General features: G+C 49.1%; 7 protein-coding genes across 7 annotated transcripts; 5 read left to right on the top strand and 2 right to left on the bottom strand.

Annotated features, from left to right (window-relative positions):
• Nucleotides 1-235: 235 nt before the first annotated feature.
• Nucleotides 236-1,543, top strand: VTN00DRAFT_2040 (uncharacterized protein; the record flags this gene model as incomplete). The annotated part of the gene is made up of 2 exons (XM_069428215.1): nt 236-307; nt 371-1,543. The coding sequence occupies 2 exons, from the start codon at nt 236-238 to the stop codon at nt 1,541-1,543; spliced, it is 1,245 nt and encodes a 414-aa protein (XP_069292742.1).
• Nucleotides 1,544-2,183: 640 nt separating this feature from the next.
• On the top strand, nt 2,184-3,366 carry VTN00DRAFT_2039 (uncharacterized protein; the record flags this gene model as incomplete). Its single annotated transcript, XM_069428213.1, has 3 exons — nt 2,184-2,483; nt 2,552-2,720; nt 2,792-3,366. The coding sequence occupies 3 exons, from the start codon at nt 2,184-2,186 to the stop codon at nt 3,364-3,366; spliced, it is 1,044 nt and encodes a 347-aa protein (XP_069292741.1).
• Nucleotides 3,367-6,104: 2,738 nt separating this feature from the next.
• Nucleotides 6,105-6,455, top strand: VTN00DRAFT_2038 (uncharacterized protein; the record flags this gene model as incomplete). The annotated part of the gene is made up of 1 exon (XM_069428212.1): nt 6,105-6,455. One exon carries the CDS (start codon nt 6,105-6,107, stop codon nt 6,453-6,455), a length of 351 nt encoding a protein of 116 aa, XP_069292740.1.
• Nucleotides 6,456-7,644: 1,189 nt separating this feature from the next.
• VTN00DRAFT_2037 (uncharacterized protein) lies at nt 7,645-7,998 on the bottom strand (the record flags this gene model as incomplete). Its single annotated transcript, XM_069428211.1, has 2 exons — nt 7,645-7,814; nt 7,923-7,998. 2 exons carry the CDS (start codon nt 7,996-7,998, stop codon nt 7,645-7,647), a joined length of 246 nt encoding a protein of 81 aa, XP_069292739.1.
• Nucleotides 7,999-9,232: 1,234 nt separating this feature from the next.
• On the top strand, nt 9,233-10,483 carry VTN00DRAFT_2036 (uncharacterized protein; the record flags this gene model as incomplete). Its single annotated transcript, XM_069428210.1, has 7 exons — nt 9,233-9,356; nt 9,580-9,621; nt 9,673-9,753; nt 9,804-9,925; nt 9,980-10,064; nt 10,124-10,243; nt 10,395-10,483. The coding sequence occupies 7 exons, from the start codon at nt 9,233-9,235 to the stop codon at nt 10,481-10,483; spliced, it is 663 nt and encodes a 220-aa protein (XP_069292738.1).
• A 379-nt stretch (nt 10,484-10,862) lies between these two features.
• On the bottom strand, nt 10,863-14,198 carry VTN00DRAFT_2035 (uncharacterized protein; the record flags this gene model as incomplete). The annotated part of the gene is made up of 3 exons (XM_069428209.1): nt 10,863-11,325; nt 11,396-13,877; nt 13,967-14,198. 3 exons carry the CDS (start codon nt 14,196-14,198, stop codon nt 10,863-10,865), a joined length of 3,177 nt encoding a protein of 1,058 aa, XP_069292737.1.
• Nucleotides 14,199-15,662: 1,464 nt separating this feature from the next.
• VTN00DRAFT_2034 (uncharacterized protein) lies at nt 15,663-16,331 on the top strand (the record flags this gene model as incomplete). Its single annotated transcript, XM_069428208.1, has 1 exon — nt 15,663-16,331. The coding sequence occupies one exon, from the start codon at nt 15,663-15,665 to the stop codon at nt 16,329-16,331; it is 669 nt and encodes a 222-aa protein (XP_069292736.1).
• Between the last annotated feature and the right edge of the window lie 174 nt (nt 16,332-16,505).

Raw genomic sequence — 16,505 nt, 5'->3', positions numbered from 1 at the left:
AGAAAATATAAGAGCTCCAGGATTAAAATTTCATGCCTGCAGCTTCCAGTGCGTACTGTAGTTAACTAACATGCATCGTTCGCTGACTAAGCAGATATGAACTTAGTTAACTTAAGTTAGCGGGCCGCGGCCAAGCCGGACAAACTCCCCACCGCCTTCCGCGAATTTTTTCGAATTTCAAGATCGCAGAAACTGATATCGCCAGCGCTCCTCTGTGCAGCGCCAATCAGCCACGATGGTCGCCTCGACAGATGCTCTGACCACCAAGGTGACCTCCGGGTCGCCTTACCAACTAGACAATGGCCAGGTATGTTCTACTACTGGAAGATTCCGCTGGGACCAAGTTCCTTGTGCTAATTGATATCACCAGGTTCTCAGAGCTTCCTCCGCACTTCTGCGGCACATCAAAACGGAGCAGAAAAAGAAGGAGGAGTCGTCAGGGAAGAAGACGCTGATCGGCGACAACGATGATGCATCGGATGAGGAAGACACCCCCATCAACAACGAGCCCGTCTGGCTCGTCCTCACCACCAAGAAGCACGTGGTCGACAAGAACCGCCTGAAGCCCGGCAAGATCAGCATCCCGCACTCGCTCAACGCCTCGCCGTCCCTCAGCATCTGCCTGATCACGGCGGACCCGCAGCGTGCCGTCAAGGATGTCGTCGCGGACCCGTCCTTCCCCACGTCGCTCTCGTCGCGCATCAACAAGATCATCGGCTACTCGAAATTGAAGGCTCGGTACCAGAGCTTCGAGAGCCGGCGACAGCTGCTGGCCGAGCACGATGTCTTCCTGGCCGATGACCGGATCATCATGCGCCTCGTCAGCACGCTCGGCAAGGTCTTCTACAAGTCCAGCAAGCGGCCGATCCCGATTCGGATCGCCGAGATCGAGAAGGTCGACGGCAAGCGGGTGAAGAAGGACCCGAAGCAGAAGCAGCAGACCCCCAAGGACGAGAAGTACGCCGCCGTGGCGTCGCCGCAGATCGTCGCCAAGGAGATCGAGAAGACGCTGAGCTGCGCCGCGGTCCAGCTCGCACCGGCCACCACCGCCGCCGTCCGCGTCGGTGCGGCCAACTTTACCCCGCAGCAGCTGGCGGAGAACATCGACGCCGTCGTCAAGGGCATGACGGACAAGTTTATTACGAAGGGGTGGAGGAACATCAAGGCTATTCACATCAAGGGCCCGAACACCATGGCCATGCCCGTCTGGCTGGCAAGCGAACTGTGGGTGGATGAGACGGATGTCATTGAAGATGCCGCTGGTGAGGACGAGACCAAGGCTATTGAGGGCGGCAAGAATGACAAGAAGCGGAAGTCGACCGGCGACGAGGACAACAAGAAGCTGGAAGCCAGCAAGAAGTCTAAGAAGTCCAAGACCACCGAGGAGGATGATGAGGATATCGCTGCACGGAAGCAGAAGCTCCAGCAGCAGAAGGCCAAGGCATTGGAGGACAGCAACGACTCCGCCAACCGGGTGATTTCAGCGGCAGTGCAGGGGGCTGCTGAATCCGGCAAGAAAAAGAAGCGCAAGTCTCTTTCATAGTTCATGGTGTTGGTTTAGGGTTTTCTGTCTGCATTACATGGGGTACATATTGTTATGTTATGGCGGCGTATGAATTTCACATGTATTCGTGTTATTCTCTTTTTGCGACTCAGACACTGGAAGTGGATTGTGTTCAATACCCTCTGAAAAACAAAAGTTAATTCTTGCTGCGATGGAACTCTTTTTCCGTTGTAGTCGTAAGTCATGTTCGATGCTCCTCGGAAGCACGAGACCACTCCACAAAAGCCAAAAGTGGGGATGGAGTACAGAGTGTGTCATTAACACAGTGCTGGAGGTCGAAGATGGGAGACCCCAGTACGCAACCCAATTGAGACATACTATAAACAAAAATATGCCTTGACTCATTTCACTTCTAGTCTCTCCGTCGTTATTCTCGTCAGACCTCGGGCGCAGGATCGTATCGGCGCGTTTACCGACGTCCGAGGATCGGAATAGCTTGGCGCCCGACAATAACCAGCGCCCGCCGCGCTCTCCACCAGCTCTGTCTGATCTGATTCCCCGACCTCGAACGACAGCCAGCGTCCACAATCAATCCCCCCCAGACTCGCTGGCAATCTGTCAGAAAAACCCGCAGAGCGGTGATCCCTCTCGAAACGAATTGAACTGATCTGAACCAGCCATGTTCCCCCTCGCCAGACACACCGTGCTGCGGGCCGCCCGCTCGCAGCTCTACCCGTCGTCGCGTGCGCTGAACCAGTCGGCACTCTCGCGGCTGCTCTCGACACTCGCGGTCCTCGAGCAGCGCGATGGCAAGCTGCAGACCTCGTCGCTGGCGGCCATCGCGGCGGCGCAGAAGCTCGGGGGCTCGATAACCGCGTTCGTGGCGGGGAACGCTGTCAAGGGAACCGCGGCCGCTGAGGCGGCCAAGATCAAGGGCCTGGAGAAGGTCGTGGCGGTGGAGAATGCTGCTTATGACAAGGTATGATGGCGGCCATCTCTGGGAGGGTGGATGTGCATGAATGTGTTGATATTGACGGGTCTGTATAGGGCCTCCCCGAGAACTACGCCCCTCTCCTCGTCGAGAACATCAAGAACGGCGGCTACACCCATGTGATCGCCGGGCACTCCGCCTTTGGAAAGAACCTTCTGCCTCGTGTCGCGGCGCTGTTGGATGTGCAGCAGGTCTCGGACATCACTGGCATTGAGAGCGAGGACAGTATGTGATATCACCGTTACAATATTGGAGATGGACCCTTTTGAATTAGATATTGACAATTACGACAACAGCCTTCGTCCGCCCCATCTACGCCGGCAACGCCATCCTGACCGTCCAATCCACCGACCCGATCAAGCTGATCACCGTCCGCGGCACCGCCTTCCAGGGCACCGAGACCGAGGGCGGCACCGCCGAGATCGTCGACGGTACCGACCCCAACGCCCCCTGCCCGACCGAATGGGTGTCCGAGGAGCTGGCCAAGTCCGAGCGTCCGGACCTGGCCACCGCGGAGCGCGTCGTGTCCGGCGGCCGCGGTCTCAAGTCCAAGGAGGACTTTGACCGTCTCATCCCGCCGCTGGCGGACGCGCTGGGCGCCGCCATCGGTGCCTCCCGCGCCGCCGTCGACAGCGGCTTCGCCGACAACTCCCTCCAGGTCGGTCAGACCGGTAAGAACGTCGCGCCGCAACTGTACCTCTGCGCGGGTATCTCGGGCGCCATCCAGCACCTGGCGGGTATGAAGGACAGCAAGGTCATCGCGGCCATCAACAAGGACCCGGATGCGCCGATCTTCCAGGTCGCGGACGTTGGGCTGGTCGGGGATCTGTTTGAGAAGGTGCCCGAGTTGACGGAGAAGCTGAAGCAATAGACGAGAATTCTTTTCCTGTCATCTTTTTTCTTTTGTTTTTTGTATCATCCATGATGAATGACCGTTATATAAACCGCGTGCGGTGGTTTCTTGTTGCATGACTTTTTGCCCCCCCCCCCCCCGAAAAATGTGCATTCTTCGTATACCATAAACTTGATGTCAGGGAATAAATGGCAGCTGAAACAGTTGAATCTGAAGAAGATCCTAGACTTCTGTCTATTTTACTATACAGGCTATCTCTATCTTTTTTTTTTCTAACGCGATTTTCTCGACTGGCATTTGGCATCGATCTTGCAGTAGTATTCTTTATCCATCGACATGAGACCGGAAGACGCGAGACGACATCCGTACTATGTTTCTGGGCCCCCAGGACCCGGAAGAAAGAAAGAAAAAAAAAGAAAAGAAAAGAAAAGAAAATGGCAATGACTCAGAATGAGTCGTTTGGACCTATATATGTCAGTAGGTATCCCTTCGCTCCGGAAAAAATGGATAATGATAAATGGAAATGTGATGATTTACCTAGTGATAGTAATTCTCTGATGACTGGCGTTGGCTTACTTATCCAGAAAAAAAAAACTTGTTTCTTGGCAGGGCGTGTCTAGTCCTGGAATTAGGTCTGGTCTGAGTCTTATACGAGGTTTAAGGTTGATCCCGTTCCTTTCGCTGACTCAGTTACTTAGTACCCTCTTAGCACGAACTTATGAGGAGTCTATCAAGATATTTGATATTTTTCTCTATTCCGTACTGTACGTCATACAGACTACCTGCCTACCTAGACAAATACGAAAAAGTACATACATGATTCAGTCTCAAGAAGCGAAGTAGGCGGGGCGAGATACGGACCAAGCTTAAAACGTACCCCGAACGACTGTCAACACCCCCTCCATCGGCGCGGACTAACCAACATCAGTATCCGTCAATGAAGATCGTGTCGACTGCGACGTCACGTCCTTCGGTTTGGTTTTGCAGGCCGGTCAGGGTGCAACAGCAATCAAGTCCTCGGAGTAAATTAGATAGGTATGCAGGATCTCGGAGTTCACAATTCAGAGTTAGGAGTCGGATGCCATGAAAAAAAGGAAGATCTTATCATTATCGGAATGGAATGATCAGTTAGTTCCTGCACCCTGGTTAGTATGCATCTGTCATCATGTCGGGGTCTTTTTCATATGGCGAATGACACAAGGCAGTGGGTAGTAGCATTCTTAGAAAGAAAGAAAGAAAAAGATCATATCCCCAAGTTGTACACCCGCCCCGAAGCCGACGGCGGGGCTGCTTGTCGGGGTCCCTAACGGGAAACTTTTATCGTTTCAGTCATCTGTCATCCATGCAACACGCACGGCCCGGCCCTCCACGTCCCCGGAATGACAGTGCAGCCCGTCTAGATGGCTCGTCAATTTGGTGACGGGAATATTTCGACTGCGCGGTTGTGTCTTGTCAGACCTGTCGATCGACTTGCAAATGTGGCTCCAAGGAAGGATTCTTTTGTAACATATAGGCTTTTTTATGACCTTTCAATAATTGTTAACAGTGTCGTATTATTGAGTATTTCGTAGGCTTAGAATGTACCCGTGGACTATATATATACTGTACCTATCCGAGTCAAGTACAACTGCAATTTCCTATTTTGTACCGTATGCACTGTCCACATCACATTGCAAGGCTCCGTCTTATGAGATGCGCGGACAAACAAACGGGAACAAGTCGGGCGGGAACCAACCTAAACGATCTAGATACCTCTTACAAAACACCTAGCCATCGTGTGTACGCGAGTCAGCGTCAGGAGTCCTGAGCTCCTTTCTAGTTTGCAGCCTAGTAAATTTCTTAGAGCACATGTCGGAGGTGGCAGCGTCGCCAAGCCACCTTTACAGCGTCCATCTCGTGTTTTTAGTGGAGTATTTTCACGCCCTACGGCGTTGTCATCAACCTACTAAGTGCCCAATTTAGGCTCTGTGTACCTCGTCTGGTCCAGTCCAGATCCCGTTGACTGGACTGCCCGTCGGTTCCAGCCTCCAGGGGCTCATTTTTTCTGTACTAATTACTATCTAAATTGTCGGGTATGTTGTGAGATTTCCAGTAGTCTGTTCTGGACAAGCCGTGAAGGTGTGTGTGTGTGTGTGTGTGTGTGAGTCACCCTTTCTTTTCCCTTCTATACTGATGTTCATGTCCGAGTCAGGGAGTATATAAGACCAGCTGACTCTCTCTCTCTTTCTCTCACTCCCCATCCATCGTCAGCATCATCTTCATCTTAGCAAAGCACAGCACACATCAGCAAACTCAAAGCCACAGCCAAACCAATACCTTCTCGAAAAAAGTTATCTCTTTTCTTTTTATTATTAGTTGATTGACTGAGTCAGTCTGGCATTGATTGCTACATATACCGCCGCGCTTTTGTTCGTTGAAAGGCATCCGAAGACAGAAAAACAACAAAAGAGACAGATCTCCAACACGACATATTCTCTCCAGCTATACATACCTACCTACTAGCTAGACATCTATCTATCCATCTACCTTCCTCCGATAGACACCCTACAGTCAATCTATCGATCGTGAATTTCAACCGAATACATCCTCTTTCCACGCCTCGCATCGCATCACATATCAAGAACGAACTATAAAACCAGTCAAAGGTTCTCCGAAGAAAATACCACATCTCACCCATCTCGAGCCGACCATTGATTTGAGCCTCGAATCCATCCCATACTTGAATCCAGCCAGATACCGTCATATCTTCGCCAACCATGAGCTTCTCCAGCAACAGCAACAATAATACCACAACTACCTCCTCCTCCTTCTCCTCCTCCTTAAAGTTCTTTAAGAAGAATAACGATGCCTCTTCCACTCGCAGCCGCAGCAGCACTACAGCCTCAACATACACGGGATCCTCTTGCTCCTCTACTGCATCTACCCTGAAGGGCTACGACTTGTTCTCATCACTATTGACGAAGAAATCATCATCGTCGAAGCCCTCGTCGCCATCATCATCAAGGACAAGTACATCTCCCAAAGCCAAAGACAAGAAGAAACTATCCCCCTCGCAGGAGAAGGAACTGCGTAATGAGGCCAAGGCTAGTTATTTTGCTTTGAAATAGATTTTTTTTCTTTCTCATTATTTTTTTATTTTGGTTTCGGTTTATGTTTCAACACATGACATTGTGACGAATTACATCGTTTTCTCTTTTCGTTTTTGGTGTGGCGAGGAGTTATCCAACAAAAAGGCAACACTACCAGTTTGCTTTTCTCAGAGATTGGTGCCTTATAATTCAACAGGAGTTCAGGTACTCTAGTTGATTAATTGGCCGGTTCTTTCTTCAACGACCGAACTGGGTGAATATGGGAATGGTGTTTACTCCTTCCACTCCTGAAAAAGGGGGGATATAGTGCGATGAAATGGGTTGGACATACAAATGAGCCGGTAGATCAAAAGGGGTTAATTTGGCTTGGCCTGAGATTGTACTTTTCTTTTCTTTTCTTTCCTTTCTTCTTCTTCTTCTTCTTAATTTTTTTCGCCCCCCCCCCCCAGAAACAGGGAACTAATCTGATTCAATCGAAAGTTTGATAGCGAGGCATGTATTTTTGCCTATTTGCTTCATGATCATCGCATTCACCCAGGCTATTACTTTCTCCCCAGATAGAGCAGTCCCCTGAGCAGACGATGGACGGCTGAAAACGTCCCGACTAAGTCCATATTTCGAACTGACATTGGGCCTCCAAGAAAAGCATGAGAAGATAGCCTAAGCCAAATCATCCCCTAATTACCTCCAAAGAGGCTTCCCATGATATTGCATCGTCGAACCTCAGGTCTCCCCAAAAGTCCTTGCTCCTCACAGTTGAAGTCATCATCTCGCGCCTACAAGGGCGGTATTCTATATCTTCCTCCACTGAGATATTGAGTCAATACAACACCATGAAACCATGGAAGATATGGGACACAATAAGCTTTGTCCTTGATAAAGGGTCAGAGAATTCCATTTCAACGATAGCTGGATTTGAGAACCCCAAGCGCATGATTGATTTGAATATATATTTCTTTTTCAAATATAAGATGAATTTTATGTCAGGGGGGGGGGGAAAGTTCAATGTTAGGTTTTTTTTCTTTTTTTCTTTTCTATGTCACGGGTGATCGCGCACGTCAGTTTAAGTGCACCCATTCTCCTCGTGCCTCGAACACTATATCCATCATGATAATCTTTGAGATTAATTACATTATAATTCAGCCCATGGCTCTTCAGTTTTCCTCACTGAGCCGCTTCACAGAATTTGAATATTTCATGAAAAGGACTAGTGTCCATGGGGAGTAATGGTGTGATAAGCATCGTCAGCATCGTCACCGCGCTTGTCATGAGGAGTAATGGTGTGATAGGCATCGTCAGCATCGTCACCGCGCTTCTCGTGGGGAGTAATGGTGTGGTAGGCATCGTCAGCATCGTTGCCGCGCTTGACAGTACCAGCTACCCAGGAATGACCCGTGTTGGCAATGTCTCGAGATACAACATTGCTCGTATGGCCTTCATCTAATTAGAAAAGGTTGTTTATTCATTCTGTGGGCACACACATACCGTATGTTGAGATAGGTACAGCAGCAACCTGTGAAACCAAGAGGGCCAAGAGTAGGGTATAAGTTTTGGGTGACATTCTGAAAGGTGGAATAGCAAGCTTTTTTTTCTGAGTTCAAATTGATAGTTTACTTCAGAGTGGATTTGGAGTGGGTTTAGAGCGGATTTAGAGAAGCTTTTATACTACTTTTATCTGAGAGAAATCAGCGATTACACTAGATTAGGGAAACAGCCAAGCAGGAGCGTGAAGATCTTACAAAGGCTTTGGATTGGCCACTGAAAAACTAAGCATTATTAGGCGTCCAAGAGTAAGCTGCATTCATGGTGGGGCTTTGTCAGATCGTAGCGTATCATTCGCAAGCGAGTGGATTGCCTTGGTTGAGATTTACATCTGGTCTACAGTATTCTATAGATGCATAACCTAATGCGGGAGTCTGGATTTAGGTAACACCAATAGCAAAATTACCTCCTGCGGCTTATCCATCGGTTATTCTCCCTTATTCCTAAAGTACGTGAAATTCACACCATCTCAGAATGCAACATTCCCTTGCCACGATATACTAGAATGACCTCACATTTACATGAAGGAGGATCCATGTCTGCATGTCGCCAGCTAGGAGCGCAGAAATATGGCTTGAAAAGCGCTTCAAGGCCATTAGAGACTGCGAGTCTTATCTTTCTATCCTGTATCGAGGTAATTGTAAATGTGATTCTACATATCAGAGAGTCAAAAGAAAAGAGGGAGATGACTCTTGCAAGGGAGCTGCATTCTAAAATCTGGAAATGGCTAAATTCAAACCTTTCGTACAAAGAAGAGAAAAGGAAGAAACTGATGAGGGGTATGCAGACTCCTGGAGGCTTGACTGACGATCAATGTAAGCATTTATGACGATGGGGCTTTATGTATGCTACTACATATACTTCACAGTCTCGATATTGCGTAACCCTGCAAGGTTGACGAATAATGCTGACAACCAGCCTGTAATTTGCCGTAGATAAAGGCTTACCTGTTTAGATAGAGGCTACAAATGGCAAAATTGCCTCAGTAGCCTCACTAATGCATGATTCTCCTGTTTTATGGAGGCCTGCAAGCTGAGATGTGACGCTGCCCTGCATTCTCCGATTATGCTGACGGATAGGAATTAGCTGGTCACTATTCTCCTTCGACGTGCCTAGGTCTCCATTGCGCACCACGGAAGTTAGTCTCAAATGTTATTTAAAGGTCTGTAGCCTTCTGTAAATTATTTGAGATGAGTCTGATGTCTGCTCCCTTCACCTAAATTCTGAATTCCCATACGCTTTGCGCTACGACAATGTGGATCAAGAAGCTAGGATTCTGGAGAACAAACAACATGGATCCAAAGTTCGAGAAACTACCGGGAGATGAGGACTATCATGATTCAAGTAGCGTCATGTCGATGACGGAAGGTCTTCTTAGTAGGGAGGGAATGCCCGTCGAAAGAAATCGGCCTTGGAGACGGTGGATTCTACCTGGAGTGCATTTGGTTGTTTTAATATGCTACACGTTGGCTTTTCTTTCCTTGGTTGGAATTGAACGCAGAAAAATCCAACAACAAGAGCACCTCGTTTACTGTATGTATCGGCCGTCGAAGGAGGCTGACCGCATTTCGCAAGTTTCACTTGGCTGACTGGCTCCAAGCACCCGCACAAGAAGCCGTAAAGATGGAGGCAAGGGAATTCCGTTCGTACACCTGCATTCCATTGTGATTCTTTTGTCACTAATCATTACCAGAGGGCCAACTTCGAATTGTAAGCCCGTACCAGGGAGAACCCAGTCCTGAGCTTGACAAGGCATGGAAAGAGCTCTTGCAATGTAAGCTCTCCTAACTCTTCTGTCATAGGATTAAGACTGATCAGGAGCAGACTCTAATGTCTGGGTCTCAGGAGAGGAGCTCCGGAAGATCAACAAAACCTCTATCCCAATTCCTGGGGAAGAAGACAAATATTGGGTTGAGTTGAGCGTCGTGCATGAGCTGCATTGCATTGTTTGTATAATGTCTGCCATGTTTCAGGCTTAAGGGGTGCTAACAATCTTCAAGAAACGTCTTCGTCAATTCTGGCACCAAGATTACTACTTTGCTAACATTTCTGCCGAAGACCGACGTCTCAATTGGCTTCATACAGGTAGGCTATCTTTCTCTCTCCTTCAACTTGACTAGTTGAGATGATCTGACCTGGGGTAGATCATTGTCTGGAGATTCTAAGGCAGAGTGTGATGTGCCACGCGGATATATCCATGATTACTATGACCTGGGAGCCAACCAGCAAGTACCCTGCAGCGGACTTCCAAAATGTGCACGAATGTAAAAATTGGGACGCACTTTATCAATGGCAAAAAGAGCGCTCGGTCGACATGATGAAGCCGGGCTTTCTAGTTCACCCGTACCTAGGTAGGAACTGAGTCGATCGTTAACAATGCTTCAATCTATTAGAGTTCTAGCTAATGCGAATTAGGTGTACCATTCCCTGACGGCTATTACCACGGCATCGGCGCAGCAGATCCGGAGAATGCCATCGGCCCCGGAGGGGAAGATGAAAATTAATTTTACAGCCCACATTGCCTCGAAAAGCCACGATTCTTGCATGTTTTAGAGCTACACCAAAAAATTTTGGAGAGGTGTGGTCAAGGAATAGGCGCATTAAGCGAAGTGGAGAAGAATAAGGAATCGTAGGAAACACAATTAGTTGAAAGATCTTGAGTATATTTCTGGGTTCACTGCGTACAACCTGGTTGGATGTCGAATTGGTTGGAAGATGTACTTGAGAAACAAATATACCGGTGCTAGTCCCGTCTATACCCGAGTGAGAAGTATGGATGCAGAAAATCGTAGACATAAGACCCATCATTTAAACACAAACGCTCAGTGTACTAGGTATCTACGTACAGTACATACATCAATGAACAGATGTCACAAGTCATAATCATAACCCAGCCAGCAACTCGCTCATCGAGATCGGCTTGCGCACTGCGTTCGAGAACCCCTCGTGGTACGTGACCCAGACCTTCCTCTCGCTCTTCTGGGACTCGATCTTCTTCCCCTTCTCAATCTCAGCGGCATCTTTTTCCTTGTCCTTCTTCTTGCCCGCTGTCGCCGTGGCCTCGTTGATGATCCGACCGAAGAAGTCACGCTTGACCGGACCGTTGGGGGATGTGCTACCGCCGTTTTCCTTATCTGCTTCCCCGTCATCGCCACCGCGCTGCTTGGACTTGCTGCTGCCGGACTTGGAGTATTTCAGCTGCGAAGCTTCAGACTGCTTCTTCAATGTCTCCTTGCGGTATTCTTGGTCCAGGACCTGGCGGACGGCGTAACGCACGGGTGCAGAGCCCGCGGAAGCGAGTGAGGTCCCTTTCACTTTCGCGAAGGTGTTTAGAGTGTCGAGAGGTCTGTTGATAGATAGGTTAGTCAATCACCAGTCTGTCTCGATGGTACGGCCTGTTGAGAGTTCAAACTTACGGCTCCATTCTATAAATCCATCCGCCATGCGCACCTTCTTTCTCCACTCGTGTCTTCTCGAAAGTTACCCCCATTCCAGTCATAACTCTGACCGCTGATTGTACAAGGAAACGTTCGCTCTCCTTTCGAACACTAGCGACACTTCCCTGATTTCCGCTGCCTCCAACAACCACTGGTTTTATGTCGGGGGACAACATCCGTACGAGGTTCGGAACCAGATCTGTTGCCACGCTGTCCATCGAGCGGAACATTCTAATTAACGACGCAGAGAAGGAGGATTGGAAGCTCTGCAGTATAGCACGGTTCTGTTTCTGAGCCTCGAAAGCCGCGAAGTCTGCCTTCAGCCCCGAAAAAGGATGCTCCTCTTCCTCCTCACCGTCAATATCATCTTTCTCTGCCATCCGGTTATGTCTGTTGGAGGACGCAAATAAATGGTGGAATGCCACGACTGATTGGCTTAGGTATGGCGTGAGTTCCCAGTCCTGGTTCGAAAACACCTTGGACGACATTGCATCGTGGAAATAGAGCCAATCATAAGCAGAGTTTGGCTTAGAAAGGAGCGTGTCGTCCTGATAGGTTTGGGTCGGATAGGCGGCGAAACACTCGGTAACACAGCGATCGTACTCGCCGCTGGTGTCAACCATTTCGCGCAGTCTGTTGATAGCATGGCGCTTTCGAATGTCTGCAACACCAACTGGCGTCTTTACCTTCTCTCCGGAAAAGGGATCCTGGAAGGACTCGGTGCCGACTGGCGCATCTGGAAAACCGGCTCCGTCCATGAAGACTCGCTCGACGATCTCACGTACTCCCCCTCGACCCAGGCCTTTTGAGCCGTCCTGTGATGAGACATCGAGAACATTCTGCTCAAGCCAGCTCCTGGTCAATTTTTGAGAAGATCCAGAGCCCGCCGCCCTTAACTTGTGGGCTATCCATTCAGCTGCCACGAGGACACTACGTATATCTCCTTCGCCGGCTCCACGATTGCGAGAGTTTCTGTCCCTCCGACTCGTCAACCCCCAGGATGCCTCGCAAAGCTTCCTCACCCCGTCGTTGTCACATTGGATACCTTCCTTGTTAAAAACAGCCTTCATACGGTCAACCACGTTCTCCAATGGTGCCTGCCGGACGTGGATAATTTCAGCAATGGTCGAAGCTCTCAGGGGTCGGAGACTTGGGTGATAAACGTCATTGCAAATCAGGATCAGAGGACGCAGAAGACGAAAATTATCACCCTTCCTTTTTCGTCCGCTCTTTGTGGTTTGTTCCGTACCGCGGGAGGAATTTTTCTGGTCAAGCATGACAAGATCGATCAATGCCTTCATAAATCCTCCTTCCCCACCTCCTCCAGAGCCGCTGACAACCCCGTCGACCTCATCCACGATGACACATATGGGTCGTCCCACCTTGCGGCCCTTGTTACCTCCGGAGTCGACATTCATACTCTTCACATTTTCCGTCCCAACTGAGTCTCTAATCCTGCGGTTGACGACGTCTCTGCTCCGCTCATCACTGGCATTTATCTCCAAGACTTCATATCCTGCTTGTCTGGCACAGACATGAGCTAGAGTCGTCTTGCCTAGTCCGGGAGGGCCAGTCAAGAGCAGAACTTTTCGATGGATTTGTTCCTCCTCTTCCTTCCCGGTTCGTTTTGGCTTTGACCTGGCCAAACCAGGAAACACAATGGGGTCCCATCCCTTCAACCAGCGTAAGACAGATCGGTGGGTGCGCTCATCTCCAATGAGATCAGTAAATTTACGAGCTCGGTATTTCTCAGTCCACATGACTGTTTTCTTCCTGGGTCGATCTTCAAGGGAGGTTTCAATAGACGGCTTCACCGTTGTATGACGACTCTCTCGTAAAGCAGCTTCTTCTTTTGTCTCCCTTGCAGCGTCATCCAGGAGCTTGTGGATCTCAATCCCATAGTAGCTTTTCTGAGCTCGTCCGGGAGCAGTTGATGACCGACTGGCAACAAGCCTTTCGTAAGACACCGGAGCTGACCGTTCCTTCATCTGAACGCTATGGACCTTCCCAGTGCATGTTTTGATATGAAACGTGCCTTGCGTACGTGCTGATGGACGGGGAATGTCAAATGACAGGGAACCCTGACTTGAAATAGGGGGACGCGAGACACTTGGTTCAGATAGAGAAAACGACAGCGCCGCAGAGACTTCTGGCGGCTGCTGTTCCAAGATCTGCTCTTGAAGCGCAAACTCGCTCTGCAGCTCCGCGTCTCGCAGAGCGTCCATATCGTCATCGTTATCATCATCCACAAATCCACCAATCACCTTCTGCCTTTTGGGTTCCTTGGGTTCGAAGGACTCTCCGAGCTTCCTCTTTTGCTCCATGGGCGGCGACGAGCTCGGAGGGAAAACAACAGGGGATGAGATCAAGGGCATCTTCACGGTATGTGGGGAGGAGGGTATTGCAGCGCTTGGTTGTCTTTCCTTCTTTCGTAGAGCAGAGCGAGATTTCGTTGGAGTATCTGCAGTAACGTCAGATTGCCTGTCTCTAACCTACTCCAACATCTGCATTGCAGAAGAGCATATACGGGCATAGATACGGTTTGCATACCAGGTGTTATATCGTCGTCGCTACGAAAGACATCCGATAAGTTCCAGGCACGATGCTGTACGACAATACCCTTTCGCGTCTGTTCCAGACGGTGGAGGTGCAACGCTTCTAAATCGTCGGAAAAGGATTCGGAAAGGTGATTGGTAGGTAGCGCGTTATCCGGCGGTTCTGAATGCAGGTGGATGGCAGGGTCGAATGACGATGGAAGTGACGGAGGCGACGAGACCGCCATTAAAAATATTGAGATTTCATTATAATAATTGACCCATTGCACCTATCAACAAATGACTTGCCTTGGTAGTATTCGAATGTCCGCGATACGGAGTTGTTGGTTCTCCGACACGCGGAGCACGCGTTGGGCGTGTCGACGCGCTAGTCCTTATCGGTTCACATAACTACGGGCTTTTGCCCATACACGGCGTCTTGAGAACCCCGGGGCCGCTACCGACATGGTAGGTGGAGTCAAGAAGAGCATCCTTTTGACTTCAAAGCTCAAAGACGGCCTCTTATATGTCGACAAGGCAATCGATAGACCCTTGGAACATGACCAATGTCTTGATGTATTGTGTCCAATTGAATATGCCTTGGAACGAGTCTTATTTTCGTTCTCGACCCTCTCTCAAGAGCGCCGTTACTTGATGAAGGACAAATTGAACTGATGACGATTCGCTGGGACAATGATGGCTTTTGATCTGGGACCCTATGAACGAGACTTACGCATGTTTCTGCTTGTCATGACAACAGTGATACTGTTTCTGTCATATGGATGAATTGCATGAAGGACATCCCTGTGGGGCCTAGATACCATGGCCTTTGCTCTGCGGCGAAGAATACACCCCGCTCTCTCTCCGCTGTTATTCCTTTCTCGCGGCTTTATCGTTATTGGATTCACTGTTCTTCGCTACATCGGAATTTGTTGACACCATATCATGACTCCCCGAGTAGCAGCGGGCCATATGATATCATTGCCATGCACGCTTCATACAGCTAACAGTCCTCGAAGGCTCGAATCTTTGGTCTTGCAGGTCCTTCCCAACCACTGTTTTGAATTTTCCCACTATCGGCGAGTACATCGGCAGATGGGATATGCTACTTGCCGTCCATTATTAATTCATATCACGTGATACATTGATTCTGTGAAACATTCAGACACAGATACATCCCTAACATAGGTTATGATGATCTTGTGGTACATATGTTTGACTTCATATTGCTGCCTGATCTGGTGGGTGGACACTGAGCTGCTGCAAATCTCATTACTCGGAAATTTATTGGATTAGTTCATCCCATCATGGGAAGAAATTGAAGATGGGGATGTTATTTAAGTTCAAACCACATCGCTAGGGGCCTGTTTTGCTCTTCTCCGCATTTCTGGATACCTCCAAGGTTCTCCTACCGCGCGTGGACAAATTTGGCACGATGATATGTCAGGGAATTGAAGCTGTTGGATATAGCAGCAGTTCGGCATCCGGCAACTCTACTTAGACTGCCGGGGTCGTTGTCTTGGCTACGCAGTTTCATATTTACGAGCGTGGTGGGGTCCTTCTGAGTAATAAATATATAATACTTTCCCTAGTTACCTCGGATATCTTGTTGATATAAAGCAAGCCCTACTCTGGATTTTACGATCATCCTTCATTATACCATCAAAGAACCCAATTCAAATCTCCTCCAAACTTACATCTCGACGATAAAAATGGCATCTCTCAAGCCGATTACGCTTTGGGGTCATGTCACCGGCCCCAACCCTTGGAAGGTGGCCATGGTCCTCGAAGAGCTCAATGTCCCATACGAAATCAAGAACATTGAATTTCCCGAGATGAAGCAACCCCCATACGAAAAGATCAACATCAACGGGCGTGTCCCTGCCATCGAAGATCCGAACACTGGTATCACCATGTGGGAGTCCGGTGCCATCATCGAGTACCTCGTGGAGACGTACGACAAAGAGAAGAATATCAGTTTCACGGCTGGCACTCAGGATTACTTCCACGCCAAGCAGTGGCTTCACTACCAGATGTCCGGCCAAGGTCCATACTTCGGCCAGGCAGTGTGGTTCACGATGTACCACCATGAAAAGCTCCAGAGTGCTCGAGAACGCTACGTGAATGAAGTACGCCGGGTATCTGGTGTAATCAACAGAACTCTAGAAGGAAAGGAGTGGCTGGTTGGTGGCAAATATACCTATGCCGACGTCGCATTCTTCCCATGGTTCGACCTCGTCTCGTGGTTTGCGGGCGACGGGATCGATATCGCGAAGGAGTTTCCCAATTTGAGCGCTTGGCTGGAAAAGATTAAGGCGCGTCCTGCTGTGGCGAAGGTTCTAAAAGTGAAGGCTGATGCGAAAGCCGCGGCTGCGAAATGAAGGATACATTTAATGTGGTTTGCATGCAGTATATAAACTCATAATATGAAGTTACAACATGATTGCAACGAGCAAAACATCATACGAAGCATAATACACAAGCGTTGACCTAGCCACCTCGAGGTGTCGGTCAGTGTACATCTTTCTGCCAGGATATCAGGGTGTATGGATGTT

This window comes from Thermoascus crustaceus, assembly GCF_041956765.1.
Source record: "Thermoascus crustaceus strain CBS 181.67 unplaced genomic scaffold VTN00scaffold_1, whole genome shotgun sequence".
In the NCBI taxonomy this organism is placed as follows: Eukaryota; Fungi; Ascomycota; class Eurotiomycetes; order Eurotiales; family Thermoascaceae; genus Thermoascus; species Thermoascus crustaceus.
Note: the sequence above shows the minus strand (reverse complement) of the source record. Positions and strands in the feature narration are given on the sequence as shown.